Source organism: Saccostrea cucullata, unplaced genomic scaffold, assembly GCF_032062105.1.
Source record: "Saccostrea cucullata isolate Sc308-1 unplaced genomic scaffold, CSIRO_AGI_Scuc_v1 ctg1524, whole genome shotgun sequence".
In the NCBI taxonomy this organism is placed as follows: domain Eukaryota; kingdom Metazoa; phylum Mollusca; class Bivalvia; order Ostreida; family Ostreidae; genus Saccostrea; species Saccostrea cuccullata.
Window position 1 is genome coordinate 22,250 of NW_026939658.1, and position 27,169 is coordinate 49,418.

The 27,169-nt window shown below is 35.1% G+C and overlaps 1 protein-coding gene across 1 annotated transcript; it reads right to left on the bottom strand.

Moving 5' to 3' along the window:
* Positions 1–331: 331 nt before the first annotated feature.
* Positions 332–19,261, bottom strand: LOC134253519 (uncharacterized). Its single transcript, XM_062736042.1, has 3 exons — positions 18,433–19,261; positions 4,843–5,076; positions 332–861 (listed from the first exon to the last, which is right to left on the bottom strand). Exons 1-3 carry the CDS (start codon positions 19,259–19,261, stop codon positions 332–334), a joined length of 1,593 nt encoding a protein of 530 aa, XP_062592026.1.
* Positions 19,262–27,169: the final 7,908 nt, after the last annotated feature.

Genomic DNA, 27,169 nt, shown 5'->3' on the forward strand with positions numbered 1-27,169 from the left:
AATGAATGGAAACTACATGGACCGCGAACAGCTACAAAGCAATATGCCCTCCCTTCGAAGGGGACATTAAAATATATATCTACCATTTTCTACTATTATCTACTATTTTCCTAACAATCTTCTTTTTTCTAAAATATATTTTGTGTGCATTTCATTATGTGAATATATTTCAATCAAGGGTTTTTTTGCAGAATAATTATAACAAAAGGAGGCTGTAGAGCTACTGGCTGTACTTTTAACGTAAGATAAAAGTAGCACTAAACATGTTTTTTTAAATATTTCAATCTTTTTAGTAAAGTGGTAACAGGATGGTTATTGTCCGTGAACAAAATTATAAGTAGTTGCTGAATGTTTTACCTTTGTAAGTCCACACAGAGAAGATTGATCCTTCCTGGTTATCCCTATCTTTATCAACAACATCTTCAAACTTCTTTGTCATGTCCAACACAAGAATGAAGAAGGCCTTTGGTGTTACGTAAATTTGGTGACAGGCATAATAAGCTAACTGGCCAGCGAAATCCAGCATGCTAACAGTCGGTAATTTTTCCTTATTAGACAAGATTTTCTGAAAAATTCCATGCTTCACCATAGCTGTAGCTTCTGAGGAGAGAGCACTGGCCATTACATCTACTGAGTTCTCTTCTTTTCTGCGTTTAGTTGGTGGGCTAGATAACTCTACTTTCTCTTCTTTCTTTTCCTCTGTGCTATGAATAACTTCAGTGTCTTTATCAGTATTTTTCATTTCCAGGTTGTCCCCTTGTTGATTTGTATTGGAGCTGTCAACTGCACTGCTCAGGTCTGGTTTTAAATCTGCAGCGTTTATCCTGATAAATGTCTTCAATGGGGAGTCATCATCAGCCACTATAAAAAGGGGAGATTTGTTATTCATCTTAAAACTTGTTATATAGTAACTGTATACAGTAGCTGCAAAGTTATTGTTGACAAACCAATTATGCAGAATTGTTTGTGATCATTCACATAATGTGAAATATTGTCCATTAATCATATGCAGTTTTAATTGTGCGTAATCAAATGATAAGAAACAAGCAAATATCCTTTTGGCAGTACGTTCTCTAACAGATCAATTTGTATATAATTTTTCATTTCAATGTGTGCAAAAAACTACGGAAACTGATGGTTGACCGACAGACAGACCAACCAATAGACAGCAGCATAGCAATATACACTCCTTTCTTCTCAGAGATACATAATAAGCCACCCTCCATGGAACCCCTGACCAGGGACAAGAAATTCATAATTTTGAAAAAAAACACTCTTCCTTCTCATTACTATGTACTTAGTTCACAGCTTTATACTCACGAGCAGAACAGAAGATTTTTTAAGAATTCATGCATTTTCACTACATTTATATATTAATCATTAGAGCACATCCTAACGTCAAACAACTTACCCAGGGACAATGAAATTCTCAGTTTTGGGAGAAGCACTCTTCCTTATCATAACTATATCATTAATTCATTAGGTTTATACCCAGGACCAGAAAAGATTTTCAAAGAATGCATTTCACAAGAATATCAATTAACTAGAACTCCTGACCCTGGAGCCATGAAATTTACAATTTCAAAAGACACACCCTTGCTCATCATCACTATACATTACGTTTAGCAGAATAAAAGATTTACAAAAGAATTATGCACTTTCATTATATCAACTATATAGCCCCGCCCTAGCACTAGAATCCAGCACCTAGGGCCATGAATGTCACATCTTTGGTAGAATACTCAATGGTGATTAGAATCATGCCAGCAGTTTGGCTGCTTGATATCCAGAAGTAAAGAAGATAACTCTTAAATATTGCAATGACTTTTGGCCCCACCCTGAGGCATCAGGGGGACAGGGTCCATTAATTTGACAATTTTTGTTTTTCCTTCATCTATAAATGCTATATGCTAAATGCTAAATTTGGTTGAAATTGGTTCAGTGGTTTACAAGAGAATATATGCTAAAAGTGATTAAAAATTTATGACCGATGGATGACGAACGTCGACGAAGACCGGCAAAAATTAATACATTGTAGCCATAAGTCACCTGAGTTTTGACTTAACGGAGATGGCTATTGTTTGGGCATGTGTTGAGGAAACCATCCAACAACATAACAAAGTTGCCCTTAGATGGACACCGGAAGGGAAGAGGAAACCTTGTCGGCCAAAGACCAACTGTCGAGGTTTGTTGAAAAAGAACTGAGGGACCAGAAGCTAACTTGGGGAGAACTGGAGAGATGTGCTAAAGATAGAAAGAGATTTTTTTTTTTTCAATTTAAAGTCTCGGTTTGTAAATGCACGAATAAGATTACTTTACCTAATGTGACATATATGACAACTTTTATAATAGGGGTGCAAATACAACAGGTTTTGCTTTATACTACTCGAGTTTGTCTATATTTAATATTTTTAAAAATTTTCTTCGTGATATTTCTTTGCAAAAAATTAATCCCCGATTGCGACCCTTCCATACCCCGCGGGGTCATGATGTGATATCCTGTATTTAGTCAGAAAATGTTTATTTTGAATTGTATGTCAAATATTATAATGTGAATGTTTGAATTTATTTCACTTTAATAAATGGTTATTAAAATATATGAGGGTTGTCCAAAAAGTTCGTGGACAATGACGTTTATGCTGAAATAAATGGTGCTATATGCATCTATTGTATATCAAAATATTTCTCATGAAAAAATAAGTCAGAATGATTCAATTTTTATTGATGAAAATTAATATTTTTATAAAAATCGGGGTCTTTAAAGAACGCAGATTGTGCGCACGGACCAGTCTGACGTTAAGCTAATTTCAATATAACGTCAAACATATATTTGTATTTTGACTTAACACATGTTAATGGACACACACTACATTTCCTTTTTAAGGCACAACGTACTTCGAAGTGCTAGCAATAATCTTTAAGTATAGATTACAATTTATTTAATTTTTAAAACTCAAAACAATGCACAAAAATTTACAAGCGTCATCTAAATAAACAGTTTGTATATTTACACTGCACAGCCCAGTCCGACGCTGCGCTAGATTTATAACAATGTCATAAATTATTATAGAAATCTTCAATTTCGGTATATTACATGTGTATTTTAATTCTTGTAGTGTCTTTTAATTTGTACACACCGTTGAAAAATCGTATTTACCAATCCCAAATAGATACACTAAATTCATTTTAATAATATTGAGTTGTTTTAACAAAATATTAATATTTTTTTTCTCTTACGTCGTTTCAACCGTCATAAAACTTAATTTTTTGATCGGATGCTGCCCCGTGCTAACGGCCGACATCGCTTTTTCTGTTGAGTTTTGACACGTACTTGTTAGGGTTTTCTTTTAGTAAATTCGTTGTCTATATAGTAAGCGATACTTAAGATATCATAAAATGTTTATAGCCTCTTTAATTGTGTTACATAAAATTTTCATTAATTTTTGACATGTTTTATATAGAAAATAATCATTTTCATCCAAACACTTTATATCAAAGTTTGCATCATTTTAACCTTGTTCCGTGCTCACTATCTGCGACCTTTGAAGAACCCGATTTCTGCAAAAATACTACTTTCCATTAATAAAAACTAATTTATTTTGACTTGGTTTTTCATAAGAAATATTTTGATATACAACAGATTTATATAGAACAATATAGTTTCACAAAAACGTCATTGTCCACGAACGTTTTGGACAATCCTTAAACTGTTATTTTCAAAGTTTTTAAAAAATTGGTGAATGGCCGAATGAGCAGCATTTAATAATTTTGTTAAATTTTCATAAAACCTTTATTTCAGTCATTGAGTAAATTATTTACAGTATCACAGAGTATAAAGAAGGATATGGAAATAACGAACAGTATTCAATCTCAACTTCCATTAAACAAATATACAAAATAAGAGCAGAGCAAACACGGACCTCCGAAACATCAGAGGTGGGATCAGGTGCCATGGAGGAGTGAGCATCCCCTGCCGACCGGTCACACCCGCCGTGTGCTCGTTGTCATAATCAGGAAATAACGGAAAAAATCCGTGGTCAATTCAGTGTATAAATAATGGACTAACAATTGGTATGAAAAACGTCAGTCAGCACTTCATTCAATGATAAATTGTATTTGCTGACAAGGTCATTGTATCGATCATAGAATTTACGAAAGATTATAAAGCCTATTATATTTATTATACAAAGAAACACAAAATAAGCTTTAGCCTTGCAGCATTTTACTTTTGACCTTTACGCCTCATGTGAGGTATATGTGTGTATTATTTGCATGAAATTGAGTTCTTCAGGACTCTTTGTTAACTCCATATCGTTCATGCAAGGATGTTTTAAACTATGTTTTAAGGACAGATGATACAAACAAACTTTTGTCAAAAGATATGAAATTAACAAAATGTTTTAATGAGTAAAATGAATAACTTTCACCAAGTACTTTTTTAATTTTTTATTCATATTTTCACAAAAATGAGATGTGAAGTGAGAAAAATTTGTATAAATTAATAAAGATGGTTTGCAGAGAGGCAAAATTTTGAACATCACAGAAGGTTTACAATTTTTTGTTATTATTAGAAATTTATTATTTGCATCATTTTCAATGAAATTAGGCCAAAAATATATACCAATCCAGGCATCCATTTTTTTATTATCTACCCTTAAACTAACTTTATTTAAAAATTGGCTTCTGATTCTTGATTAAAAGTTGAAACTGAAAAGTTTACGGAGGAGGGACAATCAGAAAAGCTCATTTTAGCTTTCAGCTCAGGTGAGGTAAAAACTCAAATTGGTTTCTTCTGATAATAAAGTGACTTGTCTGTGAATATGAGTCAGAAATTATTTTTACCTTCTAAAACTTTATCTCTAACAATATAGAGATGTTGATGGACTTCCAGTCCCCTGGTGGACTCTGTTATTTCATTTAGAGTTAGAGTTTGCCCTCTTAATCTCTTCAGTAGCGTTGTTTTTCCAGCCTCAGCACATCCAACAAGTATTCCTCTGGCATGGGAAACAGTTGTCTTCTCCTTCCTCAGAAACTTCTTCAACTCATCCACTTTATTTATATCATCACTGCTTGGATCTATAACAAAAAGCAGACATGTTCACAGAATAGACATCAGAACACACACATGAAGCAGAATTTGAAATTTTGTTTGAATGTTTGAATCCATTTTGTAGGCATTTCAGAAATATGTAACTCTGTTATTTTTATATTTTAACTTCTGACATCAATTCAAGACTATTATCTGATAATTTTTGTTGCTTTGGTCATATATATACCTCATGGGCTAAGAGAAATGTATGAAAATAAACATTAAAAAAAAATGGAAAAAAAATCTTGTCTGAAGTAAGTCTACTAATATAGGTAATGCTATTTCATCTAACAAACTTTAAAGCCGCTGTTAGTCGGATTCTAATCGCGAAAAAATATATATAGTTTTTCTACTTGAAAAATAATTGTCCATAAATTGTTTAAACTTTTGTCAAATGACATCCCAGAAGTCTCTTTATTTTAAAAGATATAAAATTCAGAAGTTAATAAGATAATTTTTGTAAGGTCACAAAAAAATCTTGTATTGATATCGCGTGAAATCACCTTCAAGAAATTAAATTTTCTCTTACATCTCAAGAAGAACAAAGCTGAGAATTTTTTTCACAATGAAGTACTTATACCTTTATATTACATGGACAATATCTTAGCCTTTGTTACTAAACTTCCTTTAAAAAAATCTTTAGATAATTCTGATTTTCCTTTTATTTTTTAAATATGCATATCATGAATATAAAAATTACTATGAATTATATTCAATTAGTTTCTTAATTCTTAAAAGATATATTATGACTTAAACCCCAGTCACATTTCCAAAAACGACCAAGGCCGACGGATTTTAAAGCAAAAATGGGAGTCTTCGGGTTACAGTCGTCAGTTCATCGGCCGTTGTCTTGGCTGATTTTGACCTTTTTTTTTGTCGGCCGACCAAATTTGTGTCCATCGGTCCAATTTATAATTTTTCATGCGCCAGGGGCCGATTTCTTCAACTGCAGTTATCCGTCGACCAACCTTTGATCATCGCCCGACCATCAGTTCATCGGCTGTTGTCTTGGCTGATTTTGACCTATTTTTTTGTCGGCCGACCAAATTTGTGTCCATCGGTCCAATTTATAATTTTTCATGCGTCAGGGGCCGATTTCTTCAACTGCAGTTATCCGTCGACCAACCTTTGATCATCGTCCGACCATCGGCGGTCAGTTTATTAAATCGGTCGTCCGCCGTTGGACAATAAGTGTGTTGAAAATTTCGGCCGACAGTTAAAATCAAACCGTACCTCAGAGCTCAATGATCGGGCGACGATTGGCCGACTTGAGAATATTTAACCTATTAAAGGCCGAGGTTTTCAACCGTACGGTTTTCCTCAGGTAAATTTGGTGTGGGGTGGAGCTTAATCGAAGCGGCCGAGAAGCCTCGAGGGAACGACGCTGGCTATTGTATACTACCTATATACACAGGATGTTACCTGAGCCCCTGCGTGTATTACCTGTATGCGTTTTCCTACTACTTTGTAAACCGAGACCATTTTTTTCATGTTTAGCTCATGAATTGAAATGCCAAATAAAGCATTTTTTGATACAGACAGAATCCTCCTCAATTTCTCTCTTCTAAAATAATTGATATTTTTAATAATTCGACATAATTCGACATTTTTTATATACGGTGTGTTTCTTAATGAAGTGTTTTAACGAAAATACATTTAGCACCAAAATCTGTCCTTGTAATCTGGCGACAAAAATGAAAGTAATTCAAATTACACGTCGTCTAGCAGAACGAAAGAAGAAAGTGAATCATAAAACAGTCTCTCGGTAATAACAATGAAACTTAGAAACGATGTTTTGGGAATAAAATGTTGAAGTAGAAATATAATTGTCTAAATAAATATCTTTCTAAGATAAACCCTAATTGATTTTTTCCATAACGCATGATCTGTAAAAATGGCAAGGGCTTCGGACCGGGGTTGATTCCCCGACAGCTATGAAACGGGAAAAGAATCATCTTCTTTTTTCTTTCGGGATTCATTATTAATTTCAAACATTAAATCCAAAGCAAGATGTTATATTCCGAGTAATTTCTCTTCTAAAACTTAATTATTATTATACCGTAATTTCGTTACCATGTCTCGAAGAAAAGCGACACGTACAGGTTGTATCTTATCAATATAAATTCGCTTGACGCATGAACAATGTTACAATGTTGTCATACTTGTTTCAAATCATAATTTTATTTAATTCCATGATAATAGCTTAAAATGTTGGTCGGTTTATTTTGTTAATTAATAGAGGTATAAATGTACGTTAACTCATGTTTTGACACGGAAATTAAAATTATCAATTGTAATTGTGATATGAAGTCCTCCCGTTTAAACTTAAATTTATAATATATATTTTATAGCCTTGATTTTCTTGTCATTTATTTGATTTGATAGACTGATTTTATATTTATGGCATATTCTTATGAATATTAAAAAAAGAAAACAACGATTTGATCGCTTCTTATCACGTTGGCATAAGCGGTAGACATCAAAAGACTGAATGTTCATTCGATGGTCTGTACGATCTCCAGACAAGGTACACAAGATATACACAACAGCAGCCAGCTAAATGTCAATCAAATCAAAGTATCCAATCCCAGGCTTAATTTCAGATGATCGACAGAAGTTCTAAGACCAGATAAATTTGAAGGAGGTGCTTATTTTCCTCCCCCTTTAAGGATACATAGCACAAACAAACAAAAATGATGCATGGATTGATATAATTTTTTTGAATGGAAATAGCATAATTAATTAATCCGTAAGTTATTAAGAAATCTTAAGTATTCTTTGCTGCTTAGATATGCACCATTTGTCATTTTTATGCGATTCCATACAAAAGTTGCACACATTTTCAACATTGAGTCACAATTTTATGATTCTGCCACTTTGTTTTGCAAACATTACTCATGTCACCTATGTTACAACGCTAAATGTAATAACAACACGAAATGTAGTAAACCTGGATTATTACATTTTGCGTCGAGATCAACTCGTGATCAACACAAAATGTGATAACACGATTTTAAGATTATTACATTTTGTGTTATTACATTTTGCGTCGAGATCAACGCAAAATGTATACACCTGCTACAGAAATACACAACATGATTCCTAGATAGAGCTGTGTTATATTGTTAAGGGGTTCTTTTGATTTCTAACTTCTTGGAATGAAAAGATGTTGTAACTTTTATATAATTTATTGGAAGTCTTTTAGACATCAATTGTAAACATATGGCGTCAGCAAGGCACAGCATCAATTAATTTGAATCCTTATTCAGGATAAAAGCTATGATATTTCCTTATTCTGGAACGTTTGCCTTATTCAGGACTTTCTATCTACATGTTTGTTTCCCTATTCAGGAACTATGGTTCTTCTTCAGAACTACGCGAGCCAACCGACTAACAAATTAACAAAAATCATGGTTTCTATACAAGTATAATAATCACGTGATTAAATTAAAGCGACATCTATACATAACAACATAGAACGATAATCAAGACATGAAATAAACATTAAAAGTTATTAAACATATTATTTTTAAAATCACAAAAGTATTATTTATTAAAGTCTCTATATATAAAGTCCATAACATAACCCACACCTCCTTGAGATTCGTCCCTAATCGCTAAATTAAATGAAAATAGTATCACAATTTAAAAAGTTAATAAAATGTTCACATTATAACTCAAATTCGGTCCATTCCGTCTCCGAAATTTGCCTCTTCTTCATAATAACTCCACTGCAATGGGTAGATGCATCGCACAAGGTAGGTGTCTCTCGGTCGCACTGCACGGTGGCATCCTTCTGTGGCAATCCTGCCCTCGTTTCACAACTTACAGATGTCTGCACATGGCTGTGTGTCGCTGGTTTGTCTCTCTTCGGGTTGAAGACAGGCATCGGCTGAGTGCGGCGCCGGATCGTACAATCATCCTTAGGTTTTTGCCTCGGTTTCTCTTTGTCTGTGTGTGTGTGTGCTGAATGTCGATGCTCGTAATGTCTCTTCATATCGGCAGTTCTCTCTGACGTGTAATCACAGTGGCACACTTGATTCTTTTGTCGTGCTTTTGGCAAATAATCTCTGACACTTCTTCAGGACTCTGGAACATCTCGATACAAAGTGGATACTTATGCATGGCGGTTACTTTCCTTACGGTATTCTTCGTCCTCGCCATCCGACTGCAAGACTGCAAATGAGAATGAATGAACTGTCCTTCCTTTGATGTTTTGTCTGATTCCCTCACGTGGTACAGCTGAAAATCTTTAAAGTGTCTGGGCTTTCGGCATCGCCTTTCAGATCGGGTGGTCGTTTCGCTGTGTATCTTTTGATCTTCCGAATCTACAGCGTCGTTAACGTCGACGGGGTCTCTGCGATGCACTCAATGTACGGAGCACTGATAGGGTCAATAATAACGTATGGAACGTGTGGTGTTTCAGTGGCATCTTGTTTCCTGAAATTTTGAGTTGTTTGTTCTTGACTTTCCTCGCGACTAATGTAATTCTTTAACCTGTCAACATGAACAACCAGATAATCTTTGCCCTTAACTATCTGATATGTAACATCGCTGATTTTCTTTAAAACTGTGTAAGGCCCTGTCCATCACATTTGGAATTTCGGTGAAATGCCTTTAATCCGTTTTACAGTATACAACCATACTTTGCTACCAATGTCAAACTTCTTCCAGGAAAGCTTAGAATCAAATCTAAATTTCTGTTGTTTCAAACTTTCACCCAAATTCTTCCTAGCTATATCATGTGCCAATGCCAATGAATTTTCAAGGTGACTAATACATTGGTCTTAGCTGGCAGTCCAGCCAGCAGTTCTACAGGAAGTACAATTTCTCGTCCAAACGTTAAATAATTAGGAGTAAAACCTGAACTTTCATGTTGTGTAGCCCTGTATGCCATACAAACTAATTGCAGGTGATCACTCCAATTCTTCTGGTTGGAGTCGACGTGCGCGGCGATCATATTCTCATCTGTGCGATTCATGCGCTCGACCATACCATCAGATTAGGGATAGTAAGGGGTCGTTCGTGTCTTGTTGATTTCAAGTATTTCACACAGTTGCTGGTATAATCTCGACTCGAATTGACGTTCTTGATCGGTATGTCGCGTTTTGGGTACACCAAATTTGGTGACAAAATTGTCAATGAATGCTCGAGCTACAGTTTGTGCCTCCATATCCTGCAGTGGAACGGCTTCTGCCCATTTGGTGAAGTAATCTTGAATCACCAAAATGTACTTATTTCCTCTGTTTAATGTTGGCAAAGACCCCAAAATAGCAACTTTTTCTCCAGGCTCACCAACTCCCGTTACTTGCATGGGTGCACGTGGCGTTTAACAATATTTCTTTCTCTTAGCACATTTGTAGCAGGATGCACACCATTTTCTGACATCCCTGGCCAGTAAAACTTTTGTTTAATTTTCGTAAGAGTCTATTGTCTTCCTAGATGCCCGCCAGATGGTGCATCATGGCAGTACTTCATAATCGTTGCCCTGAGGGAATATGGCACTACAGGTTGCTCTTTTTGAACTTTCCCATTATTAGTGAACCAATCTCTATAGAGAATTCCGTCTCTAATTGACAACTGGTCGAATTGAGCCTAATATGCTTTCAAGCTCACGCTACATGTCGATATTGTGTTCCAGTCTGGCTTTTTGGTATTCTCAATCCACTTCTTCACTTCTGCGATTTCATAGTCATCTGCTTTCTGTTGCTTTATATCATGCTCTGACGTTTCCATGGTAATTGCTGCAACTGGCTTCATATTGCATTTGTTCTCTGACATAGCCTTGTGATCAATCCTTGAGAGTGCGTAAGCATTTCCATGTAGCCTACCAGCTCGATGACACATCTCAAAGTCATACTCCGATAACTATCCAGCCATCTGGCCAACTGTCCTTCTGGTTCTTTGAAGCTCATCATCCATTTCAAGGCGCTGTAATCCGTGCGTAACACAAAATGTCTTCCATATAGATAGGGTCTGTACGCCTTGATAAAATGTACAACTGCCAATAGTTCTTTTCGTGTAATGCTGTACCTTTTCTCCGATTTGGTTAAGGACCTGCTTCCATAAGAGATGACTCGTACAATTCCGTCTTTCGATTGACTTAAAACGGCACCAATGTCATCGCCAGATGCATCCGCGTCTAGAATAAATGTTTCAGAAAAGTCTGGCAGTGCAAGAACAGGTGCTGTGGTAAGCGCTCTTTTGAGATCGTGAAAAGCCGTTTCACACTCCTTAGTCCATAAGAACTTCTTATCTTTGTGTGTCAGATTATGTAATGGCCTAGCAACAGAGGCAAATCCCCTCACAAATCTCCTGTAAAAGGAGCATAAGCCGAGGAAACTGCGTATATTTCCAACGTTGGTTGGTGTTGGCCAAGTTTGTATGCTCCTTACCTTTCCTGGGTAAGTTTCAACACCTTGTTCTTGTATGATATGGCCCAAGTACGGTACCCTGTGTTTAAACAAACTGCATTTTTTACTTCTCAATCTAAGTCCTGCTGCATGGAGTCTTTTAAATACCGTGTCAAGTCTCTAATTGTTGATCAAATGTAGAACTGAACACGATTACATCGTCTAGATAAATTAAGCAGATATCCCATCTCAGGCCAGCGCAGACAGTCTGCATGATTCGTTCAAATGTTCCTGCCGCATTACATAAGCCAAAGGGCATTACGTTAAACTCGAAAAGTCCCCTATGTGATGTGAAGGCGGTCTTCTACTTGTCATACTCGTCGACTACTATCTGCCAATACCCGCTCATCATATCTAGTGTAGAGAACCACTTCGATCCCCCTAGAGCATCCAAAGACTCATCAATCCTAGGTAAAGGGTACGTATCCTTTACCGTTACATTTTTCAGTGTCCTAAAGACAATACAGAATCCTAGAGTTCCATCCTTCTTACGTACAAGTACGACTGGACTAGCCCACGGACTTGAAGACGGTCTGATAATATTGTTTGTACGCATGTTATCGATTTGGTTGTCAATTTCCTTCTTTAGATGGAATAGTACACGTCTTCGCTGTTGACGAATCGGCTTTTCATTTTCCGTATTGATTTTATGTTTGATCAAGGTTGTGTGCCCTTGATCAGCGCCCTTTTCAGCAAAAAGCTTAGCATGCTTTAACAGGAAAGATTGAGCTTGCTTTCTTTGGCTTGGAGAGAGGTTCTCTGCATCATTTAGCAAGTTTTGAATGTGGCCAGGTAGACTCGTATCTTGCGTTGTCTCTTCATTGTTTGATGGTAATGTAGTTCTTATTGGATCAAATACCCCTACAACTGTCCCTTTATATACAACTAATGGATTATCTTGTAGATTAAGGATCCTCAATGGAACAGCCCCGCCAGTGTCTGCAGATACCAGTGATCTGTCCATCATAGTTTTTGTCTTCTGGCTAAAAGTCTGGCATGGTTCCACAATCCCAAATAAAGGTAATGGTCTCTTGCTGTCTCGATTTATCACATTTCCCATCACTATACACTCGCTTCTGGCCGGTATGACTGAAGTTTCATGAAGCAAAACTCTGCAACATTGCATATTTTGCTCCAAATGTACATTGATCACTTCGTATTCGAACTTAAGGGTCATTGATTTTAGATCGAGCATACATTTATGCTCAATCATGAAGTCTTGTCCTAAAATACCAGATCATCTAATCGCTGATTCGACTGCTTCGTGTTTTATAATCTTTTCTCCTATTCTAAATTCAAAAATTGTCGACCCTGTCGTTTCTAATATCTTGCCATCTGCTAAAGTGAGTACATGACGTGTTGCTTGCAATTCTGGCTGACTCAATGAAGGAATAGCATCATATGTTTCATAAGATACTACTGTAACAGAAGCTCCAGAGTCTACTATGAAATTAGCGTCTACTCCATTTACATTGGTCGGGATATATAGTCCAGAGTATATTGATGTTGAGCAACCACTCCTTATCTGACAGGTTGGTACTGACGACTGGTCAGACTTCTTCTGTGTTGACTCTTGCTCATTAGGGTTTTTTCTCTGTTTTTCTCTCTGTGGACACTCTCTGCTGATATGTTCCTTTTGAATCACGGTTTCCTGCCAGCTCTCTATTAGTACTTTGATGACTATCTGTAAATTTTATCTTTGTATCAGCGGCAATACCTTTGCCTTTACGCTCTTCGCTCGATTTTTCTACCGCTTTGGCGTCTGTCACTTTCTTGAAATCTTCTTGTAATCGTATAACTTCATTTGATGTCGCTACTAGATCATCCTGTAACATTTCTATAGATTGCCTATTCGTCTGTATTGTTACATCTTCTTTCTTGTCTTGATTGCTTGTAGATAACTTAAAAGATGTCATTCTACCTGATTTCGTGTCTGGCTTTGCTGAGATTGGATATTCGTCGTCTTTATATTCCGTTGGATCCAGGTACGATCCGTCCATTACCGGCGTACGTCCTCTTGATCTAAGTATATCCCTTGACGTACGACGGTCATGCGGCGTGCGCAACATACTGGCACCTCCTTGAGAACGCATTTTCTCAGTCAAACGCGCACCTTCACTTGGTCCCTTGCCCGATAAATAAAGATTCGCATAATCCCATGATAACCTTGGAGGACTCTCTTCTTCCACTATCTTAACATCTGCGGTATCTTCAATGCCAGAGTCGCGCACTGATTTCCGTTTTTGCGCCGCTTCGCTATATTACTCCAATTCTGTTTTTTTCTTTTTCTTCGCCTCCTGATGCCATTTTGTATGAAGGCTGATAGTTTCCAATCCCACCGCTGCCACCAATCTGTTACGGGGTTCTTTTGATTTCTAACTTCTTGGAATGAAAAGATGTTGTAACTTTTATATAATTTATTGGAAGTCTATCAGTCATCAATTGTAAACATATGGCGTCAGTAAGGCACAGCATCAATCAATTTGAATCCTTATTCAGGATGAAAGCTTTGATATTTCCTTATTCAGGAACGTTTGCCTTATTCAGGACTTTCTATCTATATATTTGTTTCCTTATCCAAGAACTATGGTTCTTATTCAGAACCACGCGAGCCAACCGACTAACAAATTAACAAAAATCATGGTTTCTATACAAGTATAATGATCACGTGATTAAATTAAAGCGACATCTATACATAACAACAAAGAACGATAATCAAGACATGAAATAAACATTAAAAGTTATTAAACATATTATTTTTAAAATCAAAAAGCATTATTTATCAAAGTCTCTATATATATAAAGTCCATAACAATATCAATGGTGTCTATATCTAGCTGTCAACTTTGTAGAAAATGTTTGTTGTCACTGTGATTGAACTTTGTATGTCTAAATGGATTAATTTAAGACTGCATATATCATCTGAAGATCAGTTCTAGGACATTGCCTCCTCAGATCTCCAACCTATTATTTCAATCTTCCCACCACAAACACCTACATTAACACCCCACATATTTTACAACTTTTTTTCCTGTTTCATGAAATTTGTTGTAATCTTTAAAGATATCTAAGCTACAAACCACCTAATGTATTCATTTCCTGACTCTAGCAGACAAAACAATGAAATGTACCATGAAACCGTTGGCGTATTAAACCGTGGAATGTCACACGAGTAAAGAGATTATAATATCAATTGTTGACATTGAGGCTACCTTGACGGACAGTAGTTAGGAAACTTTTTCAAAAACTTATATGAGCCGCATTGTCCTTTTGATATGTTTAAGTTTAAATTAAAATACACATTCTACGCAAATGAGATGAATGGCCAAATTGCGGCTCGATGTAAACCATGTCGTTAAAAACAGGTATGGATATGAATAACAATAGAAATGAGAAAAAAAAGTTAGACCCCTGACTCAAAAACTAGTGTAGCTCGGCATTATTTAGTACTTTCATGTAATATGATATACCAAAATCTGCTCTTAAGGTAGGTCCGTTTTTTCGGAATTTTCTGTCAAACTGATAATTTTTTTAATTCAATACCTTGAATAAGTCTTAAACAAATGAAAACACTCATAAAAGACATATCTTTGGGGGTTAATTTTCATACAACATGACTCAAAACATATAAAAATTCAGAAGCCAAACTTGAACATAAAGAAGTGTGATATCATATTTCATTTAGTTATGCACCAAATCATATAAAAAATTTATGTTAAAACTTATTAAAATCAAAAATATTTATTTGCCAAGAGAATATTTGAAATCTTTACTGCAAAACATTAACAAATTGATGTTGAATCTGTCCCCATCTTTCAGAAAAAAATCTCAAAATATCGTTATTTTTTATAATTCTCAAAATCCAAACTGTTTAGATGCCATTTTTTCTTTAAAACTATTGGGAATTATATCTAATGTTAACAAAAACACATACTTTATTATGGCTGACCAGAGAATTTTAACAAAACAGTTCTTTGACGACGTATACCCTATTTTGGAAAATCATTTTTTTTTTTCAATTATTCATTGCAAAATTTTTAAAAAGTAAAGATTAAATGGATGATATAGGTTCTAAATAAACAAAAAATAGACCTCAAGTTAGTTTGCCTAAACGAAAATTAAAAAGATCTAGGTCCATAATAGCAGTTAAGAAGTTTGTGTCTGTGTATGTACTAAATGACATATAGATCTTATGGACAGAGTACAACGTGTTACTTTCCATAAATAATGTATAATAAATGCTTTGCATGCACAATAACACTATAATTAACAAATATATACTTGCTAAATCATTTTCAATCACCCAAAAAGATTTTAAATAAATAGGCAAGTGAAAATCAGAATTTTATATCGATGTGTAAAATAAAAACCGGATCCGTAATATTGTGGGCCTTCCTTAAGACATTGTCTAATACCTATAATACATAAATCAAATGAAAAAAAATCAGGATTTTATTTTGCGCAAAACATCGGGATCAAACTCTCATAGTTTAAGTGCACTCATCCTTTTGTTTGAACACATTGTATGATGAATTCAAAGTTTATGTCATCTAATGATGAGAAATAGGACATAACCCCCCCCAACAGACATGAACCCCAAACCAATTTAACAGCCATTTTTCCATTACCTGACATTTGTAGTGATCTTAAAATTTAACCTACAAACCATCTAGCAGAGGAATATGAAAATATTATGTTAACCCAAATAGAACACAGTATCAATGAGAAATATTTTACAAATCATTAGACAGTCAGAGAATTTAACACTTTATACCACATTATGCTTTATGAAGGATACCATCTACCGTATATACTGCCTATAAGTAGGGGTAGGGTACTAATGAGAGTTATACAACAAACCATTAACTAGTCAGAGAACTTAACACTTTATACTACATTATACATGATATAGGACACAATCTACGTATATACTCGCTTATAAGTAGGGGTAGGGTACTAATGAGAGTTATACAACAAACCATTAGACAGTCAGAGAACTTAACACTTTATACTACATTAAACATGATATAGGACACTATCTACCGTATATACTGCCTATAAGTAGGGATAGGGGACTAATGAGAGTTATACAATTAATCATTAGACAGTCAGGGAACTTCACACATTATACTACATTATATATGATGTAGGGCACAATCTATGTCAATTATTAAATCAAGAGTAGTTTGTCAAACACAACAAAGTTGTTTGCTCTACTCCAATTTTGTATTGTTTGAAGAAGTTTTGAGCTTGAATACTATTTGTTTTTTTCCATTTATTTCATTTTTAAATATTCAAAATGCTGTTCTTTCTAGTACGGAAATCTTCATATCTTTCTTGACAGTTTGACCCAGCATACTTTTATTTTGATCAAAACAATTTGTACATCCTTTCATTTTACGTAACATTAATACATGTAAACGGAACTCTTAGCGTTTCAGTTTTCACCACCCTATAACATCTGTAGAAATGCACTTCAATCGATCTCTCTGGAATTCATTCAAACTTAAATAAGTGTTCTCTATGATACAAATTCTGCAGTCATGAATTAAAATTTCTTTTAGGACAAATATTCTAGCATGGGAACCGGGACTATATTTTTTGGCGTCAGATTAGCAAATGAGGCACCAACATGACTTTAACTGACCAATCAGCTGAATGAGAATTGCATTATGGGTCATAACGAATACTACAGGAATTTTACGCTTGAATGAAAAGGAAAATTTTAAGGCGATCGGAAAGACACAAAGACCATTTTCCCATCCATTTCGTAAATGAAAAGCATTTTTTAAAATTGATTATTTTCATGCTCACAATGACACACAATTCATTTGTTGGATAAACGATGGAAGTCTAGGTTTCTCAAAGTCATAATGCAATTGAAAGCGATTTGTGTCTCTATTTATTCTTTTGTTGTACTATCTGTGAATACAATTGTCAGGTGGATTCCCTGGTCAAAACACATGACCACGAGTATAGTTATGTAAAAACTGTTTCGTCCATTTAAATGTATGTGATGCTGCTCGTTTTCCTTACTCTTGTTGAAGCGTTAGTGTTCTGGATTTGACACAAAGTACATTTTATTAAACATATTTTTGTCTAATGAACCAAAGATTAAAAACGCCCTTGACATCTTTCATAATTTCTATTTATTGTATTTTGTTCATAAGAATTTTTTTTTAATTTTACACTCCATTGACGTGATCACAGATTGACCTGAACCACGTGTTCAAAGTAAAATATAAACATGTATTTGGCGTAAACGTTGCTATTCAAGGATTGGTCAGTTGCTCGTGGTAAGAACCTATGTGCGTATTAATAACAATAGCCATATAAGGCAAACAAAGGTTTGTCAGTGTAGATGATATTACACATTTTTATGGTCGCTAGTGTGCTCTAATTTTCAGATATATTGTTATTTTACCCCACCCCCCTTTAGCCACCATTTTCTGTTGAAAATCATGAAAGTCTTTCAGAAAGGTCTGGAAACACATTTTTTACAGGACATCTTTTCAAAAGAAACAGACGATTTTCAAACAGACTATACCAATTCATAAAACAGGTTTCATTCTATAACCTTTGAATGGGTCAACCTAAACCGCGTGTCTTGAATTTAAATCACAATAACATTAGAAGGGGTGTATGTACTTATTAAAATAACCGTAATTAAATTTCTTGTATATCATCCAAAACGTATTAGGTATTTATTATTACTAATAAATTATTATCATCTTAAAACATTTCTTGTCAAAAAAACGCAAGAACTCAATTAATCATGTAATGTAATTACACTTAAAAATGTAAAAATATCAGTATGATAATTCCTTTATGTCTTATTATTGCACACAAAACAATGACTGTAATATATTATAATATAATATAGTACACACTAAACCTTGTAAGAAAACATTGTACTTCAGTACTACTTACCAGTCAGATTATCCCCTCCATGGATAAGTCTGTAGATGTTCACTGTGTTGCTGTCCTTAGATCCAACCACTAAAGACCCGGTGTTGTCATCATAACTCAGGCCCAGTGGTCTGTCTATCCCGTGTTGTTTTGGCTCTAACTGTGACAGAAAGAGACCGTTTTTGTCAATGATATGTACTGTATTGGTGTTAAGATCACACACCAGGATGTGTGACAGTGCGTCAGTACAGATTCCCCATGGATCTAGTTGTGATCCTGATGTAGGACCTGTGTAGGAGAAGCGATATCTGCCTCTACTGTCTGTCACCACTACAGCACTATCCCAATAGTCAGACACAATGACATCTCCATTGCGGTTCTCTGTGATGTAGATAGGATAACTATACAGTTCCTGACCTGTATTGTCATGCTGTATGGTTTGTATGTGTTGTCCTGTGTTAGTGTAACGGATTACCTGGCATATCCTTGTATCAGTATTCTTCATCCCGACCAGCAGGTCTCCAGTAGAGGGGGAGCTGTAGACACAGTATGGTTCCCATGGTTCTGTGCACGGTATCACTGTGGTCTTAACTTGATCGTTAGACAGTTTGTTGATGTCACGGTTACTGTCTATATAAATTAAATATCCTTCATCAGTCACAGTATGTGTTCCACCACCATATTCAGTTAAATCTGTCACATGATCTAGTTTGTCACCATTCGTATTTGTTAAGATGAGATTGCCTTTATAATCACTGATCCAGACCCGGTCTGTTGACACTTGTGTAATGTGACGACACTTACTAACACCTGACACTCTGACAGATTTCTGTAACACCAATCTATGCATCTTCCTGTGGTTCAAGAATCCCGTGTTGATTTCCTTCTGTCAGGGAGGTCTCTCTGTAAATTACAACATTGTGTTATAATTATCTAATTCAACATCAAGCCTCTATTTATCTCTTATGTACAAATGTTTTGGTTTAAAAAATTAAATAGAAAGAACTATGAATGATAGTATTGTTCTCCCGCCAACGTCCTCCAAGTCAATTTTCAAAAGTTAATATATTTGAATAATTTTCCATACCATGTATTCCGACTTTTATTGGATTTTGCTGTGCATTAAAAACCGACCAAAAGTATGGAATGCATAATTAACATGTATCTTCAAATAATTATACCCGTCTCTAAAGGAATTGAAGATGCGTATAAATGAATTAAAGACACCTGATAGGTCCAAGATAATAATACTTATTTCTAAATAATTAAACTTACGTTTTAATAAATTACACCTATCTTAAATGGACTTACAACTATCTTAAATTCAATTAAAGATAATTCAATTGAATTATGCGTTTCTTCAATTGTTTCAAAGATATGTACAATTGTTTTGAAGATATATGTAAGGAGGAACAGGACCTTTTGCAGAAAGAATTCCTGTCCGTGATTTTTTTTTTCGTATTTTTTATATTACTAATTTGATATGTGCTTAACATTAATAAAACTGTCCTGTCATGGGATTTCTTGACTGATTTAAAAGATATCGTCCCACAAATACCGCCCTGTTTAGAGTTTGTATGGAGTTTAGATACTTCATGTTTACGGGCCTAAAACGGAGTCCATAATGCGAACTTTTACGCACAAACGATAAATATGATAGATATCACTATGTAATCAAATATTTCAGACTATTCATAGTGTTTAAACTATCTGAAAGCAATTGTTATAATATATATAGTATTTGGGTGGGAGATTTTCTGCATTTTTCAATGCAGCTTCAACGATAAAAACCGCATTTAGAAAAAATTCTGTCAATAAATATTTCTAAATCTACGACTGAATGTCAGTCCTTCATTAATCATTTAAGGCATAAATATCGCAGGGTGAAGCTTACTCAATATCTCACATGACAACGAGCACACGGCGGGTGTGACCGGTCGGCAGGGGATGCTCACTCCTCCATGGCACCTGATCCCACCTCTGATGTTTCAGAGGTCCGTGTTTGCTCTGCTCTTATTTTGTATATTGTTTAATGGACGTTGAGATTGAATACTGTTCGTTATCTCCATATCCATCGTTGAATTAGACGTAAGCATGATACCTATCTTTGAATCAATAGTACCTATCTTGAAATTAATAGTACCCATCTTTTTTTATTCATGACATGTGCATACCTTTCTTCAAACAATTGTACCTATTTTCAAATCAGTTGTATTTATTTTCAAATCAATTGTACTTATCTTCAAATATTTAAATAATATTTAAATATAGGAACTACTATTGATTTGACAAAAAAATATTTCTTGAAGAAAGGTTAAAATATTTGAAGAACTATCTGTTAATTAAGCGTTCCATGCAAAAAAACATCCGTCCTCTATAATATACTAGTTACAAGTAAAAACTCATAGGCCTCCAGACCAGCGAGCATCAATTATGTCGGGCCCTGTATCTATGAAGCGCGTTGTCTAGATTTAAATAAAATTAACCTTTATTAAGATCGACTATTGTTTCAAAACTTTATCATTACAAGAAAACTTTACAGGATCTTGATATTCATTATCTTGATATCTTCACCTTATAACTGTTGGAAACATCATTTCTGGTGAGGTAAATATTGAAATTAATAATGCAGACCTTTGATAACTAATTGAGGAGGTTCTCAATATATGGAACCCTGATTTTTTGGCGTCGGAATTTCATTTATATTTGGGACTCTGTATAAGATTATGTCAGGTGATGGATCTGGCATGGAGAATAAGATTGACACTGTCAGAATGGATTAAATGTATAAGGTGTTTGTTAAAATTGTATTAGAAGATTGAGGGGCAATGTAAAACGCCTCTATCCTTCTGCATTCAATAATCCTGAGGTAAAAAAAAGAATTAAATAGTAATATTAGTTCATCAGTATGTACTAGACCCTGCTGGCACAGCGAGTAACAGCATTGTCTTTGTTTGTAAAGCTCATTGAATAAATTGTATTTTACAGGAACTTGGATTTAATTTGACAGGTGGAAATCCAAATTGAAGTCAGTTCCATTTTAAAGGAAAAACAATTCCTAAAATCATATGCCAATTATGATTGTTTTAAATATTCCAAACAACAATCTTGAAGCCCATGGACTCACCAGATTCACTTTGGTGATGCAGTACCTAACCAGATTTCCCCTCTTGTTATACCTGTTGTGCCCCCTACTCCTCACCACTGTCATTATTTGAATACTGGTACTTAAGAATTTATGCTACCCCAAGATGCTTCCACATAATTGTCAGCTTTTTGGCCCAGTGGTTCTTTTTCCTATATTTTTCTATGTAAAACTTGGATTCCTATATTTGATTCCTAAACTTGATTAGAAAACCTTACAAAGATAATACAAAAGTCCAGTAGTACTGTTTAGTCAAATGCTGACTGACTGAATAATTATTATCAGCCTTTATACACTGTTTTCCGTTATTTACTGATCATGACAAGGAGCACAAGGCATGTGTGAACGGTCAGCAGGGGATGCTCATTTCTTCATGGCACATGATCCCATCTCTGATGTTTTAGAGGTCCGTGTTTGCTCTGCTCCTGTTTTCTATTGTTTAATGGACTTTGAGCTTGAATACTGTTCCTTATCTTCATATATATCATCTATACAGAATGTTGAAATCGTTCACGGTAGCTCAGTTGGTAGAGCGCTCGCTCCGTGATCGGGAGGTCGTGAGTTCGCATCTCGGCCGCGAGTTGACCTAAGTCGATAAAAAATGGGTAGCAACTGTTCCTTCGCCATGCGCTCGGCACTTTGAAATGAAAGTTGCGGGTCCTTCGGATGAGACCTTAAAAACCAAAGCCCCGTGTCAGCGGCAGGCATTGGCACGATAAAGATCCCTCACTGCTCAATGGCCATGAGTGCCGAGTAAAGGTCAAAATTTGAAGCCCTTCACCAGCATACGGTGACGTCTCCATATGAGTGAAAAAAAAATTCTCAAGAGGTAAAAATTTCTAGTGACTGGGAAATTTAATTTTCAATGCTTTTTGAAAATAAAATCCTAACGTTGAGATAATGATTCATAAAATAAGATATGATAGAATATAGATACAAATTATATATTAGATTGAAAATCCATTGTATTTCAACTTAAAACAAGAGGTCCATGGGCCTTATCGGTCACCTGAGTATCATGCTATGGCATTCACAATTTTGAAAGATGCACCATTTCTCATCATAATTATACACTTAGAAATTGCTTAGCTTGGTTACAAAGGTTAAATGTATTTTCACTATATAATAAATCAAGAGAACTCCGCTCTATATTCAGAACTCCTAATTCTGGGGCCATAAAATTCATAATTTTGCTATAAGCACTCTTGCTCATCATAACTACGTACTTATTTAATTTCATACATAGAAGCAGAGAATAAGATTCTCAAAGAATTAATGCATTTTCACTATATAATCAATAAATCTCTGCCCTAACACCAGAAGCCCTGACCCTGGGGCAATAAAATTCACAATTTGGAAGAGGAACTCATGTTCATCATAACTGTGTTCTACTTAGTTGGTTCATTTAATACCCAGAAGCAGAGAGGAAGACTTTCAAAAAATTAATGCCTTTTCACTATATAATCTATATAGCCCTAGCACTAGAGCCCCTGGCCCTGGGGCCAAGAATCTCACAAGAAGTCGGTTCACTTTACGCATAAAATAACCTTGTTGATATCCTATTGATTGATAAACACTTGATTTTCTATTTGAAGCATTAAAATAAAGTAGAGATTTGGTGCTTTCATATCCTTTAAAAATTTTCTCCTCAGAGTCCAGGTCTTGGAGAACTGGATTTATTAAATTGCAATGTTCTTGAATTTTTAGCAGAACAGGTATAATTGAGTACTTTCAGTGAAGAAAAATAATAAGAGCCCACTCTCTGATCTAAAAAGTAAAACAAGTCCATTTATCCCCAGAAACAGTTCTATCATTTACTAGTTGCATATTTTAGATCAGGGGTTGCGTTCTATATGAAATATCAAAAATAGTTTTAAGAATTCAGAATATGAGGAAATTGATGCATTTCGTGACGTCACAATGCATTGACTAGTCAGAAAATGACGTCATGTTTTATAGATACGCAGTCACCGAAGATCTAACTGATATTTAATGCATTGTAAACTAAAACTATGCAGTTTCAGTTTTTCAGAAATTCACAAGGCCAAGTAAGGCACCTTGTTCTTCGGTAGAGGACTCAATGCTCATTACAATTATGCCAACAGCTTGACTGCTTGATATCCAGGAGTAAAGAAAGAGATTCTTGAAGATCGCACATATTTTAGTAGTTTTTGTCCCACCCCTCAGGCCCCAGGGGAGCAGGGACCATGAAATTTATAATTTATGTTCCCTTTCACCCATAGATTCTTTTTGCTAAAATTGGTTAAAATTGGTTGAGCAGTTGCAGAGAAGCTAAAAATGGTCAAATAATAACACACGACACGCGACGCACATCACACGAGGACAGACGAAAACGGATAGCAATACGTGTGTTAGTCATACATGGCAGGTTTAACATATTCATGTCTAATGAAGTGTTGAAAAATTAGATCCATCAATTAGTATTCATAACTCTCAGGTTTTCTCTTGAATTTCATATTTTTTTAGCCAGTTGACGAAGGGGGTCTTTTTTTTTTGCACATGCATTATTGAAACATTTCGTTTTTGTTATACATTGTTTAACCTATTTGCATTTAAAAATGTTTTTTTTAACTATAGACCTACTAAACAAAATTTTAAAATTGCATTATATGATGAGCATATTACACTTACATTTTTTTAAATCAAACTTTCAACACACTAAAATTAATTGAAAATACTTTGGGAAGTTGACAAAAATCAATTATACTTCATTGTTCCTTAGTTACACAAGTAAACAAATATGAGAAAGAAAGACAAAAGAGCATTATTTGATATTCAGTTACTCACGACTCCATGACTGTAACTCCTATATTATTGCTTTTTAGAGTGACCTTAAATACTTTCCACAGCGACTTTGTAGGCGGATTATAAATACTCGATTCGCTCTTTTCAACATGTTGGTTAGGTTGTTAGAGTCGTCAGTCTGATTATTTAAATGTATTTTGATCCCGATGTTTTTCTTTTATATTGATCACGATTCTTCATTGAAGTACAAACGAATTTTTTTCTTGTTTCTTTGTGTGTGATTCAAGATTTGATATGAAGATTATCTGAATAGATTTAGTCACAAATGAAGAATTTTCCATGTTTGAACTGCTGGTGATATAACACTGAGAGAAAAGTATAACAGTAACATATCAAAAGCTTTGAAATAACGCAGGTCAACCAATTGAAACTAAAAATACCAACACTTATTCTTTATAGACATTGTGATTAAATTGAACAACCTGGACGAAGATACACTGCTCACTAAATCTGTCGAGTCCTTCAAGACCGCACTCAAAGGATTTGTATAGTATACAGAGCTAGATATTTTTTTCGCAGTATGGCTGATACAATAAAAAATGTAATCTTAAAATTTCTTGATTATGCAATCTTTACAGTTATGCTTGTTTGTCCACTTCTGACTCAGTATTAAAAAATCGGGAAGGTATGTTGAAAGACATTTTCTTTTTTTCTGAAAACTTTTAATATACATGTTATAACAGGATTGGAAAATCCAAGAGTAAAGCGACAACAAAAGATACTTATTCTTTCTTGGATGTTAAAATAAAGTTTTGCATGTGTTGAAAACTTTAGAAAGTCGGTCGGGAGATGGCAAACATAAATGTAAAAAAAAAAACAAAGATAGACCTATCCTCAAATTTTGTAAGAAGGTCAAAATAATATCAATAGTTTACCTCAAATGTCACCTGAGTCGAACAAATGTCTGCTCTAGAGTCGCGGAGAAAGGAGTTGATCCTTAAGTTGCGGGTTGGAATCCAACTGTCGGACTACCAGTTCGATCCAAGAAACGAGTCCTTCGGATGAGACTGTATAAACCAAAGGTCCCGTGTCGCAGCAGATACTGGCACGAAAAATATCCTTAAATGCTTATTGGCCTGGATGCCTAGCAGTTTATTTGAAGATACATGTAAGTTTTTTTTTGTAATATTTTTTCCTAAAACTAAAATGATGTATTATACATATGTAAGAACTTGAACATTCCTGAAAAGCGCCCACAAGCGGCTCAGTCAATCATTATTAGGGAATTCTTGTTATGTACTCTCTAAATTGTCCAACTGTTCGATCATTACATTTTTTTTTACAAATCCCCAGCAGCTTTCCTACATAGTAACTCTATGGATAACCTGGTATAGGAAAAGTAAACAAACAAAAGCATTATTAAGAAAGATGATGAAGTAAAACCTGTTGTAGGACATTTTTTTAATGATCTAACGCAAGTGACTGTGCCTGAGGCAAGGCGCTTTTATTTAGCTCATCAATTGAGACTTCGGCAGTAATATTTATTGTTGGTGAAAATGTTATTTGGCAAAAAAGCAGAAAAAGTAATCTATAAAAGTTTGCAACTTCATTTGACTCGCTACATGTATAAAGTCCATTGAATTCTTAACCGATGTAAGTGACGGAGCTGTTAAGAGTGATTATAATTGTTTGCAGTTTTACTTCACATTCGAGAATTTTTCACTCGCATAGAAACGTCATGGTATACTGCTGAAGGGCTAAGGTATTTATTCGGTCCCATCCGAAGAACCCGCAACTAACACATCAAAGTGCCGAGCGTTTGGCAAAAGAACAGTTGCTTTCTGTTTCCTTTATCGACTTGGGTCAGTTGTATAGACTTTTTCAACGCTCAACCTTTAGGGTGCTGAAATTATGTCAAACTTCTGCAAATTATTTGCTGATGATATTTGTTTGAATTGCACATCTACATGTGTCAAATATATTAAAAGATGATCCGAATAACGATTTCATATCTCTTTAAAAACCGGTCACGGTAGCCTAATGGTAGAGCGTTCGCTTCGTGATCGGGAGGCCCGGGTTCGATTCTCGTTCGCGGCGCCGCGTCATACCTAAGACGTTATCAAAGATAGTGACTGTTTCTTCGCCAAGCGCTCGGCATTAGAAGTGAAAGTCACGGGTCTTTCGGATATGACCTTAAAAACGTAGGTCCCGTGTCACGGTAGGCGCTGGCACGATAAAGAACCCTCACTGCTCAATGGCCCTGAGTGCCGAGTATAGGTCAAAATTTGAAGCCCTACACCGGTGACGTCTCTATATGAGTGAAAAACTCTCAAGAGGGACGTTAAAACAATATACAATCAATCAATCAATCAAACAGTTACTAAAATATGATTCCTCTTGAGTGAAGATAGCATTGTTTAGCAGAGAAAACATGAAATTGTTAAACCTCTTTTCAAAGATAGTTTAATACGTCCAGTTTCAGCAACACTAAGGGGCAATTTATTTACGCAATTCATATATATTAAGTTGGTCACCTGCATGGTATGAATTTCACTTGCTAATGCATGCAAAATGGACTTTTATAAAGCATAAATTTCAAATAAATTGATAGTATCTCTCATCATGTTATATGTACCTCATTTATCCACCCTTAACTAGTATAACAGGAGTCTAGGTATCGATTTTTAAAAAAACTCACAGCCCGAATTGCTGTCAGTTTGAATTAGGTTGCATCTACAGATTCTTTAGATTTTAAAACAAGCTAGGAACCATATGTACAAAATTCATAATAATTTTTGATTTGATATCAGCAGTCTCGTTTAAAGTCATCGTTTTGTAAGTTCTATG

What these genes read in the sequence shown, in the direction of transcription:
- LOC134253519 (XM_062736042.1), bottom strand. Translation starts at nt 19,261, where the DNA reads ATGCATAGATTGGTGTTACAGAAATCTGTCAGAGTGTCAGGTGTTAGT. An exon ending in TGGAGGGGATAATCTGACTG is followed by an intron (nt 5,077 to 18,432) that starts GTAAGTAGTACT and finishes TTTTTGTTATAG; the next exon opens with ATCCAAGCAGTGATGATATA. An exon ending in TAGAGATAAAGTTTTAGAAG is followed by an intron (nt 862 to 4,842) that starts GTAAAAATAATT and finishes CCCTTTTTATAG; the next exon opens with TGGCTGATGATGACTCCCCA.